This window comes from Lygodium microphyllum, chromosome 19 (assembly GCF_053477565.2).
Source record: "Lygodium microphyllum isolate KBCC chromosome 19, Lygodium_microphyllum_v1.1.10, whole genome shotgun sequence".
Lineage (NCBI taxonomy): Eukaryota > Viridiplantae > Streptophyta > Polypodiopsida > Schizaeales > Lygodiaceae > Lygodium > Lygodium microphyllum.
In genome coordinates this window covers 52,329,178-52,351,629 of record NC_141153.1, presented here as the reverse complement: position 1 = coordinate 52,351,629, position 22,452 = coordinate 52,329,178, and the positions used below count along the sequence as shown (strand labels likewise).

Here is a 22,452-nt window from a genome sequence, read left to right as displayed (position 1 = left end):
TGTGTGTGTGTGTGTGTGTGTGTGTGTGTGTGATTCATACACACATCTACATCCACACATACATATATCCTACCCCCCCCCCCCACACACATAGATTATGTATTTATCATTAGCTACTATTAGCTATTATTATGTAAATTATATATAACTTATAAGCAATATGTGCATGTATAATTAATATTTATATTAGATATTAACACCTAATTATCACATTATTTATCATTTATCTATGATCTAAATTAATTGTAAGTATAATATATGTATTATAATTATTAATATAAATAATTATATATTATTATATCATATATAATCAATTACATATATGTGTGCATGATATAATTATATATTAATTAATAATTATTAATATGTGTTAATTAATTGCTAACAAAAGATGTATGACCTATACATATATAATAACTAATAAATAGGTTAATGTATATAATTATTTGTTATGTACATACATTAATATTAGTTATAATTTAATACCAATTGAGGGCACTCTGAAATACACTAAAGGAAAGGGTACCCCTACCCTTCCTTTGTAGTATCTCCACGCTCTTTGCTTTGGCATTATGCCTATAGGACTCTCTACTTTCTTCCTCTGCACACTCTCTATGATGTGAGAGGCTGCACATGATTGGACACATCCTCTCTCTCCCTAGTACATTATGTTCCTTGCCTTTTTTGTCATAACTTCTATCAAAGCTACCATAGCCGGTACTCCACTACTCACAAACAACGTTGTGGTAGTGCCAAAAAATCATTTTGGAAACCCCTACAGCTAAAGGTGTTGTTATGGAAAGGGGTGTGTAGGGTGTGGTACTTCCAAAGGTTGAAGGTGCGATCCAAGAGAGGGTGGGGATGCGAATGCAAGGTCAGCTTTGTCAAATTGGTGGGGGGTAGTGTGGGGGGCCGAGAGCTCATCAATGGGAAGGGCAACACCACTATTGGTGGCAATGGCTGAGGATAGCTCCATGGCAATGCTTATCAGTCACCACCATCACGAGAATGAAGAAGAAGCAACATCAAAGTCCATGATTGGGTGGTTGCTGCACATGGGAGCTGCCCATGTTTTGTGAGGGACCTCCAAGGCTTGCCACATGGCACTCTTTGCGTGTGTGATGTGGTGGTGCTCCAAACTTTTTGTTAATAATAATAAAGCCACATCCCCATAAATTGCATTTTTGTGCATTAAACATTATGTTAGTCTAAGCTACCAAAGATTTTGAAGTTTGAATTATATCTCTCATATCAACCTCCCATGAACCCTCTTGCCATATGAAATGTGCTTTCAAACCCCAATGCCAAGTACTAGGAGAACACCGGCACAAAGTGCCAAGAGAATCTAGGCACTGAGTGCTTAGTGTGCATGTGTGTGTGTGGGTGTGTGTTACAACTAGGTCATTAATATCAAACAATATCGTTACATCAAAACACTAAGAGCCATTGTTTTGTATAAAAAATATCTCAATGTGCTCATTAACAATATTGCATAAGGCAATAAATGTTTCATAGAACAAAGTCAAGATGTGCAATGTAGATGACCATTAACAAGAAAAGCAAGTTCAAGAGGGAAGGGTATCTCTTGTTACTTGCAAAATCGAGCAGGTAGTTTATTAGTAAGAACAAGGTAAACAAACCTATGATGTAGGTGTCAATGGCAATAACGATTGCCATCCCTCTCACCCTCTTAGAACAAGTTTACCTTGTTCATGTCTATGAAGCTACAAAGGCCATAGCAAAGGGTTTTTGTCCTCTGAGTGTTTGAATATGCAAGGGAATGAATTGTTGATGGTGCAAGAGGCCTCACATATATATAGACCAAAAGCATGAGAGAGCATGAATGGTAAATTTTTGATATACAAATAGTAACTAAGAAAGGGGGGAATATAGGTAATACCCCATGGTTGGATAAGTATACATGGGTTTGGGAGACTATCATTATCCCATACATCCATGAGAGGCAATCGATTTCAGGATCAAGGTTTAACTTAAAAAGATGCAAGAACAAAATTTTGGTGAGTTTGCAAGACTTTCAAGTACCATTTATTATTATTTAGAACATTGGGGCTAAAAAAAAGATGCCTTCAAGTCACCCGGAGCTACCATCTAATACACGATTGGAAACCTTATGAAAAATGGAATCTCTTGAGCTATTGAACACCAAACTTGGAGCCATGATATGAGACTTATAGCAAAGATAAAGTTTTGACCATGAGTCCTAAACTTGTGGGAAATTCCCAAATTCACTAGTGGCATGTTCAAGAGACGATAAGAGTTATTGTTGGGCTTTGATAAAAAAAAGGGGGGGCTATTTAGGAAAGTAGATTTTTGGATTAGTAGTAGAGCTAAGAGAAATGCTCATGGTTGAACCAATATGCATGGTTATGGTATAGCATGGTTATCCCATAACTCCATGAATGGCTAACAAATTCGGAATCAAAGCTAAAGATGTAGTACATAAAGGCGATATGTATCAAGAGAGAGATTACTTGTGTGGATTTGTTTATTTTTTAAATTAGGGGGTTAATGGAGGAGAGAGAGGTATGATTGTGTCACTCAAAGGTACCATTATCCTAGAGATAGTCAAAGCCAATTTTTTAGAAAAATGCTAGCTCTAAGGAAGGAATGATAATTTAATCATAAGCTACTTTTCATGTGAGAGGAGCTATAAGGTGAGTATACTTCACCAAAGAATGAAGCTAGATATAAGTATCATCATTGCTTTTGATAGGTATAATCTTAGACAATACGATTTTATTTTTTTATTTTTTTTTTGCGAGGGGGTGGTGAGCATATTTCATCAAAGTTTGAAGCTAGATATAAGTATCATCATTGCTTCTTGAAAGGAATAGTATAGTATAAGAAAATGCTATATAATTTGGGTGTGCAACAAACTAGTATTATTTATGGATAAAACATTAGTGAAAGTATTTTTTCAATCAGTAAAAGGATCAAGATTTGTACTGTGAAAAGTAAGAGTGGTAATCTCAAAACATTAGTGAAAGTATTTTTTCAATCAATAAGGATCAAGATTTGTACTGTGAAAAGTAAGAGTGGTTATCTCAATACATTATACCTATGAGTCCTAAAACATTAAAGGTTAAGGCCTATGGTTGGTTTAATCATGATCATTCCATTATGAACTAGCCCCATAATGGGTAGGTTTGATCAAAACTAGCCCATCCCAATAGTTTTGAGCTATTAAAGAAATTCTTGTTGAACACTCATTACGAAAGCAAGTATAAGTACCATCATTGCCTCTTGTAGAGGAAATGCAAGAATTGCCAAATAATAGCGAATTGCCCCTTGCTACAACAACTCAAGTAATTACTACATAAGAAGCTTTCTCAATATACATTAATTGACCACATCATCCATTGTGGTTAAGTACCATTATTTGTCAAATCACAAAAGAGTAGGGGTAGAGAAATGAATAAGAAACTAAATCACAAAATTATATTTATGCATTCCATGTAGGATATTACATGCTTTTCCCCATAATCTCCTAAAAGAGTACATGAGTAGATTGCCATATATCATTATTGCAAATTAAAAATAAATATTTCATGGAAAAAAGCCTCATGATTATTTTTTAGGGCATTTGTAATATATTGAACCATGATAAAGAGCATGTTACATAGCATGGCAAAAATGAGCCAGAAATTACCAATTTTACCATTTCCATAGCTCGGATATAGAATGAGAATAGAGGAGCAGATGTCAACAGATGCAATGGACCCATTATACTAGCCATATGTTTCATCTAACCACTGTAACATATTAGGCCTAGAATTAGATTTCAAATCAAGAACAAGTATACCAATACAAATGATTTAGGATTACAACTAAGGGAGATAATAGAAGCTTTCAAATCAAGAACAAGTATACCAATACAAATGATTTTGGACAACAACTATGGGAGATAATAGAAGCTTTCAATTAGCCATTCAAAAAGGCAAATAACAAGGGTGGGCCATGGTGAATACCTATGAATCATTGACCTATGAATCCATGATACACATGTGTTATAGTTGTATATTTGCCAGCACAATTTTATAGTGGGGTCCTAGCATAGTGCATGCCATTGGGTTTTTAACACCCAAATCGTGCAAAAGGCTAACCAAACTAGAGAAAAATTAATAGCCATAAAGAGCAGAAAGTTTGAATCATAAGCACAAGTGCATACCTCTATTAAAGCATGCTATTAGAGCAAAAAACAAACACTTATCCATCTTTTTACTGATGGCTAAAATTGCAATAGATTACTAATGAGAGGGCACAAAACAAGCTAAAGAATAAACAAAGGAATGAGGAGAATACCACTCGTTAAAGGCTCCTAGTTCGCAGTCGATAAGGTAGGGCATGGCAAGGGTCATTTCGTTTGTGGTATCCCAAATGGGAGGAAAATGGAAGGTTTATGTCAAAAAAGTAGGGTTAAATAGGCATTCTAGGGTTACGATTTTGGGACAAATGGGGTTAGGTTAGATTGGCAAGCATTACACCTGGGGGTTAGAAGTCATTGGAAGATATAGTATATTAAACAATGCTAAACTCTAGCATATATGCTATGATGTATAAAAGTTGGATGATTGTCATATGAATAATAATAGGTAAGATGGAACAGGCATAATGCTATAATATTCAAGGAAAAAAATCCAATAAGGAATCACCATTGTTACTTGTGAGACCACTGTGGAAGCTATGTATTATGGATCAACCAAATGCTATCACTTCCAATTAATAGTTCATAATCAACCCATCTTCAACCCATACCTTGTTGGCTATGAACATGTGGTGATCATATACCACATGACCACCACCTGTCATAGGGGTGGTCTGGAGGTACTCACCATGCTTAGCCCACAACACTAGTTTTCTTAATAATGTTTGATCTAGTTTTAGCATTAGTAGATTAGTTTTTAGATGTCTAGAGATAAGTCAACATAAGCGAGCTTTTTCAAATCTATTGTATGTAACCCTTAGCACGTGTTTTGATATTTGTAAGGGCTTTTTGTGGAGAGTTGTCAAAGTAGACAATTGGACCCAAATTGGGGAAGGATGACCTTATGCACCCAATCAAATGGTTGATTACTACTTTTGTGGATATATCTTTTTTTATCCTTCTTATCATATGTTTCAATAGAGAGAGCAATAGGCGAGCATTTCATATGCATATTGAGGAAATGCATTTCGTGAGATATGAAGTGGCCATTTTCATAGAAATAGAAGGAATTTTCTAAGACATCAAATTTTAATAGAATTCTGTGGTAGATAGAAAAGATGGAAGGGCATTGCTAATTGAGGAAGATGGTTGGATTGGGAATATTAATTAGTAATAAGTCATCATAGAATCTATAAGCATGAACAAAGTGCCTCAAGATATCAAATCTATTACTCATAGCAAGCCTTTTACAAAACTTGCATTCAAAGAAATTAAGATAGAGACTACACCACATGGGAGAACAATTAAATCCCATGGGTATCCCCTGGCATATCCTTTTGATTGAATCTGAAAGTAGTATATAGGTATTGTCAATGATCCAAGCATTTTGTTTGAGACATTCTTCTAGGGTAAAGCATAGTTCAATGCGAACAAGATTGGTTTTCCAACTTCCTTTTTTCAAAATTGGGTCAATAGCCCAAGAAGTTAGCATTATTGTGCTTGAAATCTAGAGAGAGAGTTTTATTCTATGATTTTGGTAAGTCCGAATTCATCATGATGTGGGATATTTGCATTGCATTTCATTATATCAGCCAAAAAACAATGGGGAAATTTTATTAAGGACTCTTTGGCAAAGCTTACCAACCAAAAAGATTGAATATGGAAGCGAGAAACTAAGTAGACATTTTTATTAAAAATCCTAGCCACAAACATCAAGACATCTTTGCAAGAGTCTAATATGATTGAAAGAATTGTTGTGCAATCAATATAGACTAAATGAGTAGGATTAGTAAGCCATTAGAATTCATTTTTATGGGCTTTATATGTACCCATGAGAAAGGGGACATTACTTAACATTGCATCCATATTATTGGTTTTAGCAACCTATTTCATGTCATGTAAGAAAGAAGTCGTGTCAATTTTCTCATTAGAGAAGTATGAACCATTGATCAATCTTTCTTTTGCATGTAGCAATATGAGTTTTTTGCAAAAGAATGAAGGGTTATTGGCAACCTTGTCTATGCCAACTATATAGAAGTATGTGATGAGTCTTTTCAGATCGTGGTCGTGATCCTCCATATCATATTAACAAGTATAGCATACAACTTTTTATCTATGGAGCTATCACTTCTCCAAATAAATGTATTTATCCAATCCAAGTACATTTAGAAATTCAAGAAAGCCATGAATTAAGGATCGTTTTGCCTCAATTTGGTAAATAAATTTGGAGGGAATATGGTTTAGACCTTTTGATAATTGCTTTCTTAGATACTTGTTAGACATAATGTCCAAATTAGTGGTGCCAACATGCTCATAATTCTTAAAATAAAAGGACTTGGAATACAAGTGACAGTTACACAATTCATACGAAGTAGTAAAAGTAGAATGTGGCTTGTAAATTTAAGAATTTCAGTGAAGGGAAAATTTTCCATGTAAAGTAGATATCTTGAAAAACATTGAAGTCAAAGGTATTCTAATAAGGAAGAAAATTTCCTTGAAGCAGTTTTTGGGAAGGATTTTATCGAGTAAGTCATTACAATATGTAAAATGTATAATAGGAGCAACTAATCTTTTTTTACTGAGCTTGATTCTACCATGAGGTTGTTAGACTAAAACTTGCATACATCAATCAAAAAGTAGCTATGAATCACACTCATCAAGGTGGACACCCTTTCTTTTGATATTTTGTGACATAAATTTGCTAAAAGCTTGAGTAGGAATGCTTGATGTCTTATGGCCAAAGCTTTTTGGTATGCAATGCACTTGAGGATGCCTAATGCCCCTAGAGATAGTTCTAGAACTCCTTATAGAGGAAATATTGTTACCAAATTGTTAGATTTTGGGTGGGTTGAAGCACCTTTTAAGCCTTACAACATCTCCTTTTCTATTTTGGTATTAAACTAGAACTATTCTACCATAAGATTCTTGGCTACAATTAAGACCATTTCTCTACTCATAATGACTTTGCAGGGAATATAATATCTACATTGTGCATAATGAACCAAAGGGCATGATGAAACCATAAGATGGTATTATTCTTACATAGAGCCTCATAGTGACTTTGCAAGGAATACAATATCTAGATTGTGTATAATGAACCAAAGGGCATGATGAAACCATAAGATGGTATTATTCTTACATTCACCCCATATGCCCTACTATATCATAGTAGCATTTAATAAAGGGTCGCAAAAAGTTAAACACCCCATAGAGATACTTGGCATCATGTCTATAGTTATTAGGTTTGGTGGATTTTGAAGCCATACATAGTCCACACGCCAACTTGCCTCAAACATAGCCACACTAAATGGGCTAGTAAGAATAATGGTTTTTGAAAGCGAGGATGTTCCATCTATAGCCAAGGATGAGAATTCTTTTCTAGTAGTATCAATATTATATTCACCAAGAAGTAGCAACCACATCTTAATGAGAATGGGGGCATCAAGGGTAAGTATCCCATAGGACCAAGTTTGATGGTTACATGCCTACAAGTAGATTTCTAGGAGTCACAATGGAATGAAGGCATCAACCTAAGAGCCATGCTCTTATTTTTTGATCCATTTGGGGGTTTCTCATGTCATATTTAAGATTTCTGCCTCTTCCTCCAAGAAGTCTTGAGGGACAAGTGAGTTTCATTCCATTTCATCCAAAGGGGTGGGCGTGTCAAAATCCAAGCTCTTTCTAGGTCTTGAATTTTCATCTTGAAATTGGATACTGACATGCTAAAAAAGTTTTTTGATGATGGATTTTGAGGATTTGATCCAATTGCTCAAGTTCATCTCATCCTCTTTTGCTAAGTTTTCCATATTGTCCATCAAGGTCCTTAGTTTTGAAATAGCTCTAAAGGAGTTTGAGAGGGCAATATGGTAGATTTTTAGATAGCTAGCTAAATCCAGTTCAGCAATAGTAAGTTCTCAATTTCACAATTACCACAAAGGCAAGATTAATCAAGATCAATTAGGGGTTGATGAAAGTCCTTTTCAACTGATACAAGCAAGTAAGCCTTGCACAAAAATGGATGCAGATGGAAGTGGGTCTACATAGCTCAAGGCTAGCAATTCCTAGTGCCAACCAATTTCCTATACAAGCATAAGATAGAGGAGTCAAAAATGTATTATGAATAACTGAATATTGATCATTATAGAGAATAACTGCAATAACATTATTCCCATGAGTGTGTGTTACAACTAGGTTGTTAAAATCAAACATCATGGTTACATCAAAACACTAAGAGCCATTTTTTTTGTATAAACAATGTCTCAACGTGATCTTTAATAGTATTACATAGGACAAGCAATGTTTTATAAAATAAAGTCAACATATGCAATGTAGATGACCATGGTTACTTAAAGGACCATGGTTGGTCTAATCATGATCATTCCATTATGAACTAGCCCATAGTGGGTACATTTGTGATCAAAACTAGACCATCCCAATAGTTTTGAGCTATTTAAAAATATATTGGTGCAAAATTGCCAAATAATAGTGAATTGCCCCTTCCTATAACAACTCAAGTAATTACTACATAAGAAGTTTTTCTAAATATACTTTAACTAATCACATCATCCATTGTGGTTAAGTGCCATTATCTTCAAATCACAAAAGACTAAGGATAGAGAAATGAATAAGAAATTGAATCACAAAATTATATTTATGCATTTCATGCAAGATATTACATGGTCTTCCTCATAATCTCCTAAAAGGGTACATGAGTGGCTTGCCATATATCATTGCTGCAAATTAGATATATATGTTTCATGGCAGAAAGCCTCACGGTCAGATTTTAGGGCATTAGTAGTATTTAAAAAAACTTACCAAGAAGGGTAAATTTCAAATACCCCCCAAAATTCATGATAGTTATGCAGTCCATCATTACAAAGTTTAGACCTACATAAATCATAGATGCATGATAAGGGCATTGTACATAACATTCGCAGAGATATAAATATTACAAAAAACAAAAGGAAAATATATTGAACCATGATAAAGAGCATGTTACATATAGCATGGTGAGAATGAGCTAGAGATTACCAATTTTACAATTTCCATAGCTCAAGTGTAGAATGAGAATAGAGGACCAAATGTCAATAGATGTTGTGGACCCATTATACCAACAATATGTTTCATCCAACCATTATAACATATTAGGCCCAAAATTAGATTTCAGATCAAGAACAATTATACCAATACAAATGATTCAGGAGTATAGCTAAGGGAGATGACTGAAGCTTTCAATTTCCTATTCAAAAAGGCAAATGATAGGGGTGCACCATGGTGAATACCTACAAATCATTGACCTATGCATCCATGATGCACATGGCATTACATTTGTACACCTGCTAGCACAATTTTACAATGGGGTCCTAGCATAGCGCAGGTCATGTGGTTTTTAACACCCAAATCATGCATAAGACTTACCATACTAGAGAGGACTTAGCAGCCATAAATAGCAAGAAGTTTCAATCATAATCATAGATGCATACCTATATTAAAGTATGTTGTTAGAGCAAAAGACAAAAACATATCCATCTTTTTATTGATGGCGAATACTGCAGCAAATTACAGATGAAAAGGCATAAATGAAGATACAAAGTAAACAAAGGGATGAGGAGAATACCATTGGTTAGAGGCTATTGGTTTGCGATCGACAAGGCAAGGGATTTGGAGGAGGGAGGTCATTTCATTTGTGGTATCCCCAAATGAGAGGAAAATGGAAGGGTTATGTCAAAAAGGTAAGGTTGAATAGGCATGCTAGGGTTAGGGTTTTGGGACAAAGATGGTTAGATTAGATTGGTGGGCATTACACCTAGGTGTTAGAAGTCACTAGAAGATATGTTATATTAAACAATGCTAAACTTTAGCGGATGCTACAATGTATAAAACTAGATGATAGTAATATGAACAATAATAGGTAAGATGGAACATGCATAATACTATAATATTCATGAAAAAAATAAATCCAATAAGGAATCACCATTGTTACTTGTCAAACCACAGTGGAAACTATGTATTGTGGATCAACCAAATGTTGTCACTTTCAATCAAGAGGGTTCGTAATGTGTGTGTGTGTGTGTGTGTGTGTGTGTGTGTGTGTGTGTGTGTGTGTGTGTGTGTGTGTGTGTGTGTGTGTGTGTGTGTGTGTGTGTGTGTGTGTGTGTGTGTGTGTGTGTGTGTGTGTGTGTGTGTGTGTGTGTGTGTGTGTGTGTGTGTGTGTGTGTGTGTGTGTGTGTGTGTGTGTGTGTGTGTGTGTGTGTGTGTGTGTGCGCGCGCGCGCGTGCACGCGTGTGTTCATGCGTGTGTGCATGCGTGCGTGTGTGTCTGTGTGTAGGTGGGGTTTGAGTCAAACATTAGCCTGAAACACCCTACTTGGTAAAGAATTATCCTTACTATAAGAAAACTGAGTTTGCAAATATCACGATAAAAGCAACATATTGTGAGAATGGGGAAGACACATGATCTACATCAAAGATCCTATTGTTGGTAGCATAACTAATAAGATTCAAAACAAGAACCAAACAGGGGAAACTTAATACACATTTGAAAAATCTTAAATTGGCTATAAAGCAATTGCATGAGGGGATAGATAGAAGTAAAGAAAATCAAGGCATACTTACAAAAACCCTTGAGTTCATTTTCTTGATATTTCTTCAGGCAAAACCCTAGCTTCGAAACATTGAAAAATGATAGAGAATGATAGCTTTTTGTATGAAATGGAAACTTTTAGAAAGCGAATTTCAAAGACACTCACAAGTCCTCTCTTATTGTGGCTCCAAAATCCTATTTTCAATCCACTCAAGCTCCAAAACCCCATATTCAAACCCCCCCCCCCCCCCCCCCTTCTATCCTCTCTTCTCTTTCTTTGCTACCTCCCATTATCCCAATCCATCCAATTTGATCTTGAGTGGGTTTCTTGTCAACTTAATACACATTTGAAAAATCTCAAATTGGCTATAAAGCAATTGCATGAGGGGATAGGTAGAAGTAAATAAAATCAAGGCATACTTACAAAAACCCTTGAGTTCATTTCCTTGATATTTCTTTAGGCAAAACCCTAGCTTTGAAACATTGAAAAATGATAGAGAACGATAGCTTTTTGTTGAAATGGAAACTTTTAGAAAGCGAATTTCAAAGATGCTCCCAAGTCCTCTCTTATTGTGGCTCCAAAATCCTATTTTCAATCCACTCAAGCTCCAAAACCCCATATTCAAACCCCCCCTTCTATCCTCTCTTCTCTTTCTTTGCTACCTCCCATTATCCCAATCCATCCAATTTGATATTGAATGGGTTGCTTGTCAACTTAATACACATTTAAAAAATCTTAAATTGGCTATAAAGCAATTGCATGAGGGGATAGGTAGAAGTAAAGAAAATCAAGGCATACTTACAAAAACCTTGAGTGTTGGGGGTAAAGGCGCCTCCGCCTAGCCGCCTGTGTATTACTACACTAACAGTCACCACCACTGCACACTGCAAGTGGTGGGTGCCCGTCATCGTCACTTTATTCTTTATTCTTTTAGTGACAGTTTGAATAAAGCAAGGCCCGGTCACACATTGTGACTATTGGAGTTCCCATTTCTTATCTCTCTCTTTCTTGCTCTTGCTCTCCCGCCATAGCTCTCGAGTGCAAGCTTCAATCCTTCTCACCTTTCAACTAGTATCAGAGCATGGCTTCCTGACTCTTGAGCTTGGCTTGTGGCATTCTCAGCTTCCCATTGACTCCCCACTCACATTGGGTCTCCTTCCCGGCAACCATAGTTCATTCTCTTGAGCTCCCGTCACTCCTCAGCTTCCCGAGCTTCTTCCCGGCCTATTGAAGCACCATCAAGGCATTGACATTGAGGTATTGCTTCATTATTTCAGAGTTTTACTTCAGTCCATAGGTTTAGGTAAACAGGGTTTTCACAGGTTGTGGGCAGCCATAGCTCACACCTCTTGGAGCTTCCTTTACCTGGATCTTGCTTCCAGCCTATCAAGGCTTACTGAGGCTTGATGTAGGCCTTCTTTGGCCCCCACTCCCTTTGGGCCCCATTGTTGACACGTGGGACAGCAGACCCCCCAGCTAGCTCACGTTTTTTTTGCGCCTGTTTCAAAATCTGGCCCAAAAATCACTCTTGTTGTCATATCTCGGGCATTCGGAATCCGATTCATACAAGGTAAGAGTCTAAGTTGGGGTTTTGGCACGCTCCGGACGCAATGGTGATGTCGGATTTGCCAAATTTTGATGACAAAATATTCTGCAACAGATTTCAGGTCTAAGATAGTATGTATTTGTATGCCTATGGCTTATGTGATGCTTCTACTAATGTCTATTGATACCGGATCACTTGTGGATGTTATGCCTCTTATGTGAGATGCATTTGGAGCTGATTTAGCTTAGCCATTGACTATTTTGAACAATCCCAGATCTGTCCAAAACAGGGCAGCCACCTGTTACTTCAATCTTATGCTTACAGGTCTTGGCATTTGATGCCCAATTATGCCCGGTTGGTGCCTATACATACGAGAATGTATGCATATGGTTTGCCTATGGATTTGAGCTTGGATTGAGCACTAATTTTCTCAGTTTATAGAGGTTATATGCTGCTGGAAACTTCAAGGCTGAAGCTATTTATGCTACAGTTGGGTTATGCCTATTGGTCCACGGGGTGCTCCCGGCTACTCGGTATGATGTCATGATGTATTTGGACTATGCCACATGTCTTGTTTATACTCCGGAATGCTTTTGAGCTGAGATTAGAGCTCGATTTGGATTTGACTGTCACTTCTTTGTAGCTGGCATTTCATCTATGACATGGTTTATGCCTAGGCTACCCAATATGGGTTATGGTGTCTTGGTGAATGCTTTATGCTTTGGCTGTGGATGGAAGTTGTTTGAGCTCGTCTCGACATTCATTTGAGTATTCCCTTGAGCAGTTGGACATTGACTTGAATTTTTCCGTTACAACTTGGCTTTTTCCATTACGACCTTGGATGCTATTGAGACATTGTCTTGGTTACCTGTCTTTGGTACTCTGACTTGATTTGATTGAGCTGTTGAGCTCGTTTATCTGCCTTTTGTGCCAGTGGGAGCATCTTGTATGCTTGACTGACATTGAGCAGGAGGTTTATGCTATTTGAGCATTTTGCAGATACTTGAGACATTGCGATCTCTTGCACTTACATGTTGCATGGTTCATGCACTGATATCTTGGAATTGCTTTTGACTTGAGCTTGGGCTTTGCACTCTTGTGAGCATACACCTACTGGTGTCAGGTCCCGATACTTTGGTGACATGTTTGGGTGTTTGCTCAGGGTCTTGATGACTGTTTGGTGCTGATTTATGCCCGTTTATGGCTGGCCATGTCTTGGCTGTCATTTTTTGACTGGGTGCAGTGATTTGGTCAGCAATTGCCTCTCACAGTACCCTGCTGTCATTTATTATAGCAAGCATATAACTCCGGATTGACATGGATTTTTCATGTTGAAATATTCTGAAATGATGTACTTTCACTAGTACTTGGTGGGTAGCAGTTTTGGTTATACTTTTCTCGTCATTTTTCTCTTGATTTTGGTGATTTTTTGGTCATTCTCTACAGTAAACATCAAGCAGTTTTAAATTGTTTACAGTCTTCCAGCCTACATTATGGCGAGTTTGTCCAACTGATCATGCTATTTTCAACATCACTAAGCTTGATGGTATGAATTACTCTTATTGGAAGAGCCAAATTTGGCATGTATTGGTGCAAAAATCGCAGATCAAACCTTTGAGGTTGAGTGGGCATCCGCTTACAACTATACCAGATGAGGAATGGCTTGAGCTTGATGAGTTATGCAAGTCCACTATTGTATTCTCTCTCACAAAACAGGATCATTACAATATATTTGAGGAAGAACAGAGTGCATGGTAGTTGTGGGATAAAATCAAGAATCTCTATGACAAGAAAAGTCCAGCGAGTCAGATGTATTAGTAGCTGAAGCAGCTTATGGATCTGCGCATGAAGGAGAATGTGACTATGTCTGCTCATTTGAGCCAGTTCCATGCTATACTCAAGAATTTGACTTCACAGGACATCTTTTTTGCAGAGGATGTCACTCCTCTTTTCTTGCTTGGTACTCTTAATGAGTCATGGGATGTATTTCGCACTACATTATGTGCCTCTACTGCTACCTTGAAATTATCTGATGTTGAGATTGCTCTTCTGTAGAGGAAGAGGTTAACCGTAAGAATTTGGATGCCACTCGTGTGTCGCATGCTATGACAGTTAGATGCAGGAATGATGGATATGGAAAGCATGGCAGTGGTAGTGGCCATGGACGGGATTCTCAGAAATCTCGGTCCAAGTCTCGTGGGAAGTCACGCAGCAAATCCCGTGGCAGGAATGCAGATGTTACTTATCACCATTGTGGAAAAAAGGGCCATATTAGGCCACAATGCCACGAACTGTGCAATGAAAGGCTCAAAGATAAGGGGAAAGACAAGCGTGGCAGTGGCAGTGGCCATGGACGGGATTCTCAGAAATCTCGGTCCAAGTCTCGTGGGAAGTCACGCAGCAAATCCCGTGGCAGGAATGCAAATGTTACTTATCACCATTGTGGAAAAAAGGGCCATATTAGGCCACAATGCCACGAATTGCGCAATGAAAGGCGTAAAGATAAGGGGAATATCCTTGAAGCTTCTTCTAATGCTTCGCAGATGATAGAGATACACTCTATGTATGCACAGTGTTGGCTCTTGGACTCAGGTGTGTCCTTTCATGTGACACCTTGCTCAAAGTGGTTTCATTCATACCATATTGTTTCGAGTTATGTGCGCTTGGGTGATAACAACTCTCTTGATATTGTGGGCATTGGTGATGTTAGGCTGCAGTTTCCTTCTGGCAGCAGTTTTGTTATGCAGGATATACGTTATGTACCTGCTTTGACACGCAGTCTCATGTCAGCTGGACAGCTTGATGACGCAGATTATCATGTATCTTTTGGAGACTCTGCATGGAAGATCACTCGTGGCAGACTTGTGATTGCAAGAGGTACCAAGGCTGGCAACCTCTATCCCTTGATTGTATCCGCTTCTTCCCTTGATCATGTTTTGTCTGTGGGTTCTATCCCACATGTATCTCTTTGGCATGCTCGTTTGGGCCATATGTCTTTGAAGGGAATGAAAATGCTTTCTGGTTTGCAATACTTGCCGCCCCTTGATTATGCATGTTTTGATTCATGTGAGCATTGCCTTTATGGTAGGCAGACTAGGTCTACGCATAAGAAGTCTGGTAGGCCACACATGAGTGAGCCCTTGGCATTGGTACATTCGGATGTCTATAGGCCCATGCCTTGTCAGTGTATGGGTGGTGCCAAGTATTTTGTTACTTTCATAGATGATTTTTCATGGAAAGTTTCGGCTTATCCCATTAAGCTGAAATCCGATGTCTTGGCTGTGTTTCAAAGATGGCTTGCATTGGTTGAGAACCAGTCTGGTTATAGGCTAAAATGCCTAAGGACAGATAATGGGGGTGAGTATGTCTCACGTGCTTTTGAGTAGTTATATGATGAGAGGGGTATTAAGCATCAGTTGACCGCCCCCTATACCCCCCCCAGAATGGTTTGGCAGAGCGGATGAATAGAACCATCCAGGAGCATGTATGCAGTATGCTTAGCCATGTAGGCCTACCACAGAGCTTTTGGGCTGAGGCAGTTAGTACAGCTATGCATGTCATAAACAGATCACCTTCTAGTGGTTTGGATTTCTAGGTTGCAGAGGAGGTATGGACTGGAAAACCTCCCTCTTATGCGCATCTCCATGTCTTTGCATGTGAGGCATTTTGCCATGTGCCTAGGGACAAGAGAAGTAAGCTGGATCCTAAAAGTGTCAAATGCATTTTCCTTGGTTATAGGGATGCAGGCGAGATGGGTTACCATCTCTGGGATCTGCAGGCGCAGAAATTCATCCGCAATCATGATGTAGTCTTCCATGAAGACAAGATGCATCGGCAGCCTGAGAGAGTTATTGAGATCCGTAGGGTCATATTTTAGGAGGAGCCGAGAGCTCCCGCACAGCCAGTTGGACAGCCTACAGCTGCATCGGATGCTCATGGTCAGGGTGTTGGACATGCAGCAGAGCCTGCCATGAGACGGTCTACTAGAGACAGACATCCACCTGATAGATTTCAGCCCTCGATGCATTATGTCTTGGTTACAAATGTAGGAGAGCCTTTCACTTATGATGAGGCTATGCACAGGGGTGATAGTCACTCCTGGGAGAGGGCTATGCAAACTGAGATAGACTCCTTGCATAAGAATGACACTTGGGATTTGGTTTCCTTGCCTACGGACAAGAAGGCTTTGCCTTGTAAGTGGGCGTACAAGTTGAAAAGTACCCCTGGACACCCCGAGCCAGCATACAAGGCTAGATTGGTAGCAAAGGGTTTTAAGCAGGAGCATGGTGTGGACTTTGATGAGGTCTTTTCTCCTGTGGTTAAGATGACCACCATGTGCTTAGTCTTGGCTTTGGTTGCTCAGCTTGACTTGGATTTATACTAGATGGATATCAAGATGGCTTTCTTACATGGGGACTTGCATGATGAGATTTATATGGAGCAGCCTAAGGGCTTTGCAGAACCTGGTAGGGAGCACCTAGTGTGCAAATTGAAGAAAAGTCTTTATGGCTTGAAGTAGGCACCTAGGGAGTGGTATCATAAGTTTGATGCCTTTATGCAGTCACAGGGCTACACCAGGAGTGCTATGGATCCGTGTCTTTACACAAAGAAAGTCTGTGATGGTTCTTTATTGATTTTGGTACTCTATGTGGATGATATGCTGATAGCAGGGAAAGCTCATGATGAGCTAGATGCTTTCAAGGCTCAAGTCAAGAAGTGATTTGAGATGAAAGATCTGGGACAGGCCTCTCACATACTTGATATGCGCATTAGATACGACAGGCATTAGAGACTCCTCTACTTGTCACAGAGGGAGTACATTCATAAAGTCCTTGAGCGCTTCCGCATGCAGGACATAAAGCCTATTGACTATACATTGCCTTCTTATGTGAAGGTATCACAGGCTGATTGTTCGCAGATAGATGAGCAGAGGGCCGAGATGGCCAAGATTCCCTATGCATCCGCAGTGGACAGTCTTATGTATTCCATGATAGCCACTCGTCCAGATATTGCCTTTGCAGTTGGTGTTGTGGCACGCTATATGTCTACACCTGGCAAGAAGCATTAGGATGCCGTGAAGGGTATCATGAGGTATCTGAAGGGCACTGTAGATATGTGCATATGCTATGGCAGCCAGGATACAGGAGTCATGGGGTACACTGACTCTGATTATGTAGGACATGCAGATAGTAGGAAGTCCACTTCCGGCTATGTATTCACCTATGTTGGAGGTGCTGTTTCTTGGATGTCCAGGGTGCAGAAATGCACCTTTCTACTATAGAGGCCGAGTATGTTGCAGCCACTGAGGCTTGCAAGGAGGCTATTTGGTTGGGTCATTTGGTTGCTGACCTTGGTATTGATGCTATTCCTACACTACATTCGGATTCTATGAGTGCTATTCAGTTAGCCAAGAATCCGGTCTTCCATGTGAAGACGAAACACATTGAGGTGAGGTATCACTTCATACGTGGGGTCGTTGAGGACAAGTCTGTTGACCTTGTCAAGATCTTGACTGACCAGAATCCTGCAGATCTGCTCACGAAAAGCCTCTCTACAGAGCGCTTTGCCTTCCTCAGAAGGTTGATGGGCGTGGGATGAGATGACATCTTTGCTCATCTTGTTGTACATGTGTACATGTTGTACTGTCTTTTTTTTTTCTCTTTTCACTCCTCACTAGGGCAGATTCGCCTTTAAGTGGGAGGTTGTTGGGGGTAAAGGTGCCTCCACCTAGCCACCTGTGTATTACTACACTGACAGTCACTGCCACTGCACATTGCAGGTGGCGGGCGCCCGTCACTGTCACTTTATTCTTTATTCTTTTAGTGACAGTTTGAATGAAGGAAGGCCCGGTCACACATTGTGACTATTGGAGTTCCCATTTCTTGTCTCTCTCTTTCTTGCTCTTGCTCTCCCGCCATAGCTCTCGAGTGCAAGCTTTGATCCTTCTCACCTTTCATTGAGTTCATTTCCTTTATATTTCTTCAGGCAAAACCCTAGCTTAGAAACATTGAAAAATGATAGAGAACGATAGATTTTGGTGTGAAATGGAAACTTTTAGAAAGTGAATTTCAAAGACACTCCCAAGTCCTCTCTTATTGTGGCTCCAAAATCCTATTTTCAATCCACTCAAGCTCCAAAACCCCATATTCAACACCCCCCCCCCCCCCCCCCCCCACTTTCTATCCTCTCTTCTCTTTCTTTGCTACCTCCCATTATTCCAATCCATCCAATTTGATCTTGAATGGATTGCTTGTCTTTATTCAAACATTTTGATTGAGTCATCTTCCTTCATTTCATCAATTTCGATTCAATTTATATCTCTCCTACAATCAGGTTCTTGTTGAGTTTTACCCACATTTGCATCCATCTCAACTACTAGATAGTCATAAGAGAGCTTTTGCTTTGGCTAGATATCAAGTTTGAGCACTTTAAGAGAGTTATTGAATATCTTGTTTGTCCCTATTGAATAGTTGCAGAGCATTAGTGTCTTATGCCATGCGCTAGGCTATATAGTCTTTGAAGGTGATGACATCACAAGTGACTTGGGCAATAGCATAAATAGGAGAGAAGCTTCAGCTTGTCAACACAATCTATGCATAAACATTTGAGAGTGGAATAATTGTGTTGCAAGTGTGGGCTTGAGAGGGATTTGTGATGTGAGCATTGAGAGCAACTTGAGCAATACTATAATGCCAAGAGGAGAGAAGCTTCAACTTGTTGATGCAACATGTGCATAGACATTTGAAAATGGGATAGTTGTGTTGCAAGTGTGGGCTTGAGAGGGACCAATGACATGAGCAATAATTGTATGTGTACATGTCCATGCATGCATGTGTGTGTGGAGAGAGAGAGAGAGAGAGAGAGAGAGAGAGAGAGAGAGAGAGAGAGAGAGAGAGAGAGAGAGAGAGTGTGTGTGTGTGTGTGAGTGTGTGCATGTGAGTGAGTGAGTGATGTGTGTGTGTGTGTTTGTCTTTGATATGTAGGGGGGAGAGAGTGTTTGCCTTACTTGCTATTTTTTTAATTTTACCTTGAGAAAGAAACTAAAAAACATTTACTTTTAACTACCTCAAATTTGGGAGGTTAAAAATTACCCTACAATTACCACATAGGATAGGAGAGAGACCTAGTGTTTCTTTCATTTCTATTATAGTAGATAAATATAGATTAGAGATAAAATTAAAGAGTAAGGATAAATATATTCAGGCAAAATTCTTCTCTTGTGAATGAACAATACACTAGGCACTCCACGTCTAGATTCTTTTGGTGCTTCGAGCTAGTGTTCTTTTAATGCTTTGTATTGGGGTTTGAAGGACTAGTGTTAATAATAGTTGGATCAGCTACAATTGTGAGAGAGAAAGAGGTGCAAGCTATGTGTAGTTGATCTTTGGTTTCTTGGTTAGATTGTGAACCCTAAGTAGATCTACAATCATGACCTTGTACATAGCTTGTGACTTTTGCTGATCACTAGCCATGTATTTGGCCACAACGACCTATGAGTAGTTGTGCCCTTAGACAAACATATACGACATGATTGGCATGATCTATTTGCAATCTAGCTAGGAGTGAATCTTTATGGCCAATTGAAGAGGAATACCATGCTCTTGCATTCCCGCTAGCTTGCTCTCTTGTTGTTGTTAGCCATCCACCCTTGCTGTTATGTCCCTCATGTCAAGAAAAGAAGGGAAAGAGAGTTACTGTTAGCCACTTGAATCTTCCTTCATTATTGCATATATGTCTCTTCTTTGTCTATTCCTACATGTAAAGGAAAGAAAGGAGAGAGAGTTTTTTTAAACATCTATATTTTATGAGAAGCTCCCGATATACAAATATTACTATAAAATAAGGGAGAGCTTCCTCAGGTTCAAAAAAGCTTTTGGTGATTCGAAAGGAAAGGTTTGGCGAACCTTTTAATAATATATAAATATTACCGTAAAATAAAACAGAGCTTCCTCAGGTTTGGAAAAACTTTTAGTACTTCGGAAGGACTCTACAATAAGAGAGAGGAGAGAGCTTCTTGAGGTTCGGAAAAGCTTTTGCTCCTAGGAGAGGTTTGGTAAACCTTTCAAGAAGAAGAATATATATAGAATAGAAGATAGAAAGAATATATAGAATAGACATGGGTTTAAAAAAAAAGCGGAGACAGTATATACGTGCATGCTTGGGGAACAGGCGGAGGCACGGGGTTTTTAGGATTTCTGTCGACGAAGATGGCCGTCTAGCCGACACAGGAGGAGACAGAGAGAGCCCGCGTGTGTGTTTCTTTGGAAATGCCCAAGAAGAAAAATAAAACACCATCGGTAGGAGGGACTATCGGCGAAGATGCCATGTCAAGGAAGCAGTCAGTAGAAGGAGGAGGTGGGGGAGGAGGAGCAGGAGTCCTCAGCAGAACGCCTTTCAAGGATCTCCAGCCTCCGCTCTCCCCAGACACCCTGCACGTCTTAGAGTCCCAAGGGTTTCGCCTCGCAACTCCCGTGCAGGCTGCCACTATCCCCCTCCTGTGCACTCACAAAGACGTCGCAGTGGATGCTGCCACCGGCTCTGGCAAGACCCTCGCCTTCCTTGTGCCAATAATTGAGATCCTCCGCCGCGTCTGCCATTCCCTGAGCTCTCACCAGGTGCCGATGGCTCTCTCTGTCCACCGTACTGCATTAATTTGTGCGTTCCAAATGGTCGTAAGTTAAATGTTGCATCTTCGGCAAACAAACTTGGTCTGTAGACTTTTATCTGTTTATGATCATAGTGGCAAACAGTTTCCTTTGTAAAATGTCGATCTTTTCATAATCAATTACGGGCATTCTTACAAGCGATGATACGGTGAAGCCCTAAGATTTCACCTCTGTTCTTTTTTGTGGACGTGCCACCACAAGCGTAATCAATGCAGCTGAACTTGCAATTCATGTGTGGCTATCACTCAGTGGTGGAGCCGTTCTACATATGGTTTGAAAGCAATTCCCATTGCTGTGGATCCTTAGAGACTGTCTCAAGAAGTGAATCTCCCGTCAGAGTGCAGTGAATGCAAAGGCGCATGACTGGACCGAAAGAAAGAAGCGAATACAGAGAGAAGAGAGAGAGAAACAGACAGTAGAACGCTGAAGACTGCAGAGTGTAAATGCTATGGGCTGTCATAGTATCACCAGCTAGAGCTCTCTCTCACTTGCAAGAAATTGAAGTAATATGATGACCCCCAGGTAGGCCAGCCATAATTAGGCCGACAAAAATGGATACAATACATCAGGTTGGCCAGCTAAAACTGGCTGACTGCATGCTGGAAATGACCAACTGTAGCAACTGGTGAAGTAATAATAAAAATGCTGCAATCTGTTGCCTACCGTGTGGAACAGCCTGTCCACCCAATCCAGCCTGCATGTTCTGCCTGGAATCGTGCCCGAACTGATGGTGACTGCATGAATTGCTGCTTGACTTGCATCAGAACAAAATGCGACTACATGAACTGCCCTAACCTGCTGCCCTGTACATGCTTGTGCCCATCCTAGGGATGACTATATCTTTAACACCCCCTCTCAGATTCGGGGTGTGGCATAAGCCCAAGGGATCTGGAATGCTGACGTAGAATGGCCTGAGGAAGTGCTTTAGTAAACAATCAATGGTCTCATCCAAGAGCTTCTCACAAATGTGGTGATACTAGATCTCTACGTGCTTCGTCCTAGCATGAAAAATGGGATTCCGTGTCAAGGCTATGCAACTCTCATTGTTGCACAAAATTTGGCAAGTAGACTCTTCATCCTTCTTGTTTTGGTCTTCCGTCTTTTGCTTTTGCTTCCCCTTCTTTTGGGAAGCTTGACTTACTGCACGCATCGCTATTAGCATCGCAAAATGCATCGCAAAGCGTCGTTATCAGCGTCACTATTTGCGTCGGTATTTGCGACGCTGATACCTTGATACTGATACCGACGTAAATAGCAACGCTGATAACGACGCTGATACCGATTGTTCTATGGCGTTGCCAATAACGACACTTTTTGCGACGACGGGGAAAAATTTCTTTATGAACATTTTCGTCGCTTTTAACGTCGGTATAAGGCCTATATCTTGTAGTGGGAGCTATCTCACCTTCTGGCAATGTCAAACTCCATCATTTCCACAACCTTTCAAACTCCTTAGTAAAGTCCTTAACACATTAATCCTCTTTTATGTGTT

The 22,452-nt window shown here is 39.6% G+C and overlaps 1 protein-coding gene across 2 annotated transcripts in view; it reads left to right on the top strand.

Annotated features, from left to right (window-relative positions):
• Positions 1 to 20,417: 20,417 nt before the first annotated feature.
• LOC148019864 (P-loop containing nucleoside triphosphate hydrolases superfamily protein) overlaps positions 20,418 to 22,452 on the top strand; it is a 74,615-nt gene continuing 72,580 nt past the window's right edge. For both annotated transcript variants that reach the window (XM_087700069.1, XM_087700070.1), the window contains exon 1: positions 20,418 to 20,909. In XM_087700069.1, coding sequence (XP_087556195.1) covers positions 20,562 to 20,909 — 348 coding nt within the window. In that variant the 5' untranslated portion in view covers positions 20,418 to 20,561. The remainder of the gene's footprint in view (positions 20,910 to 22,452) is intronic.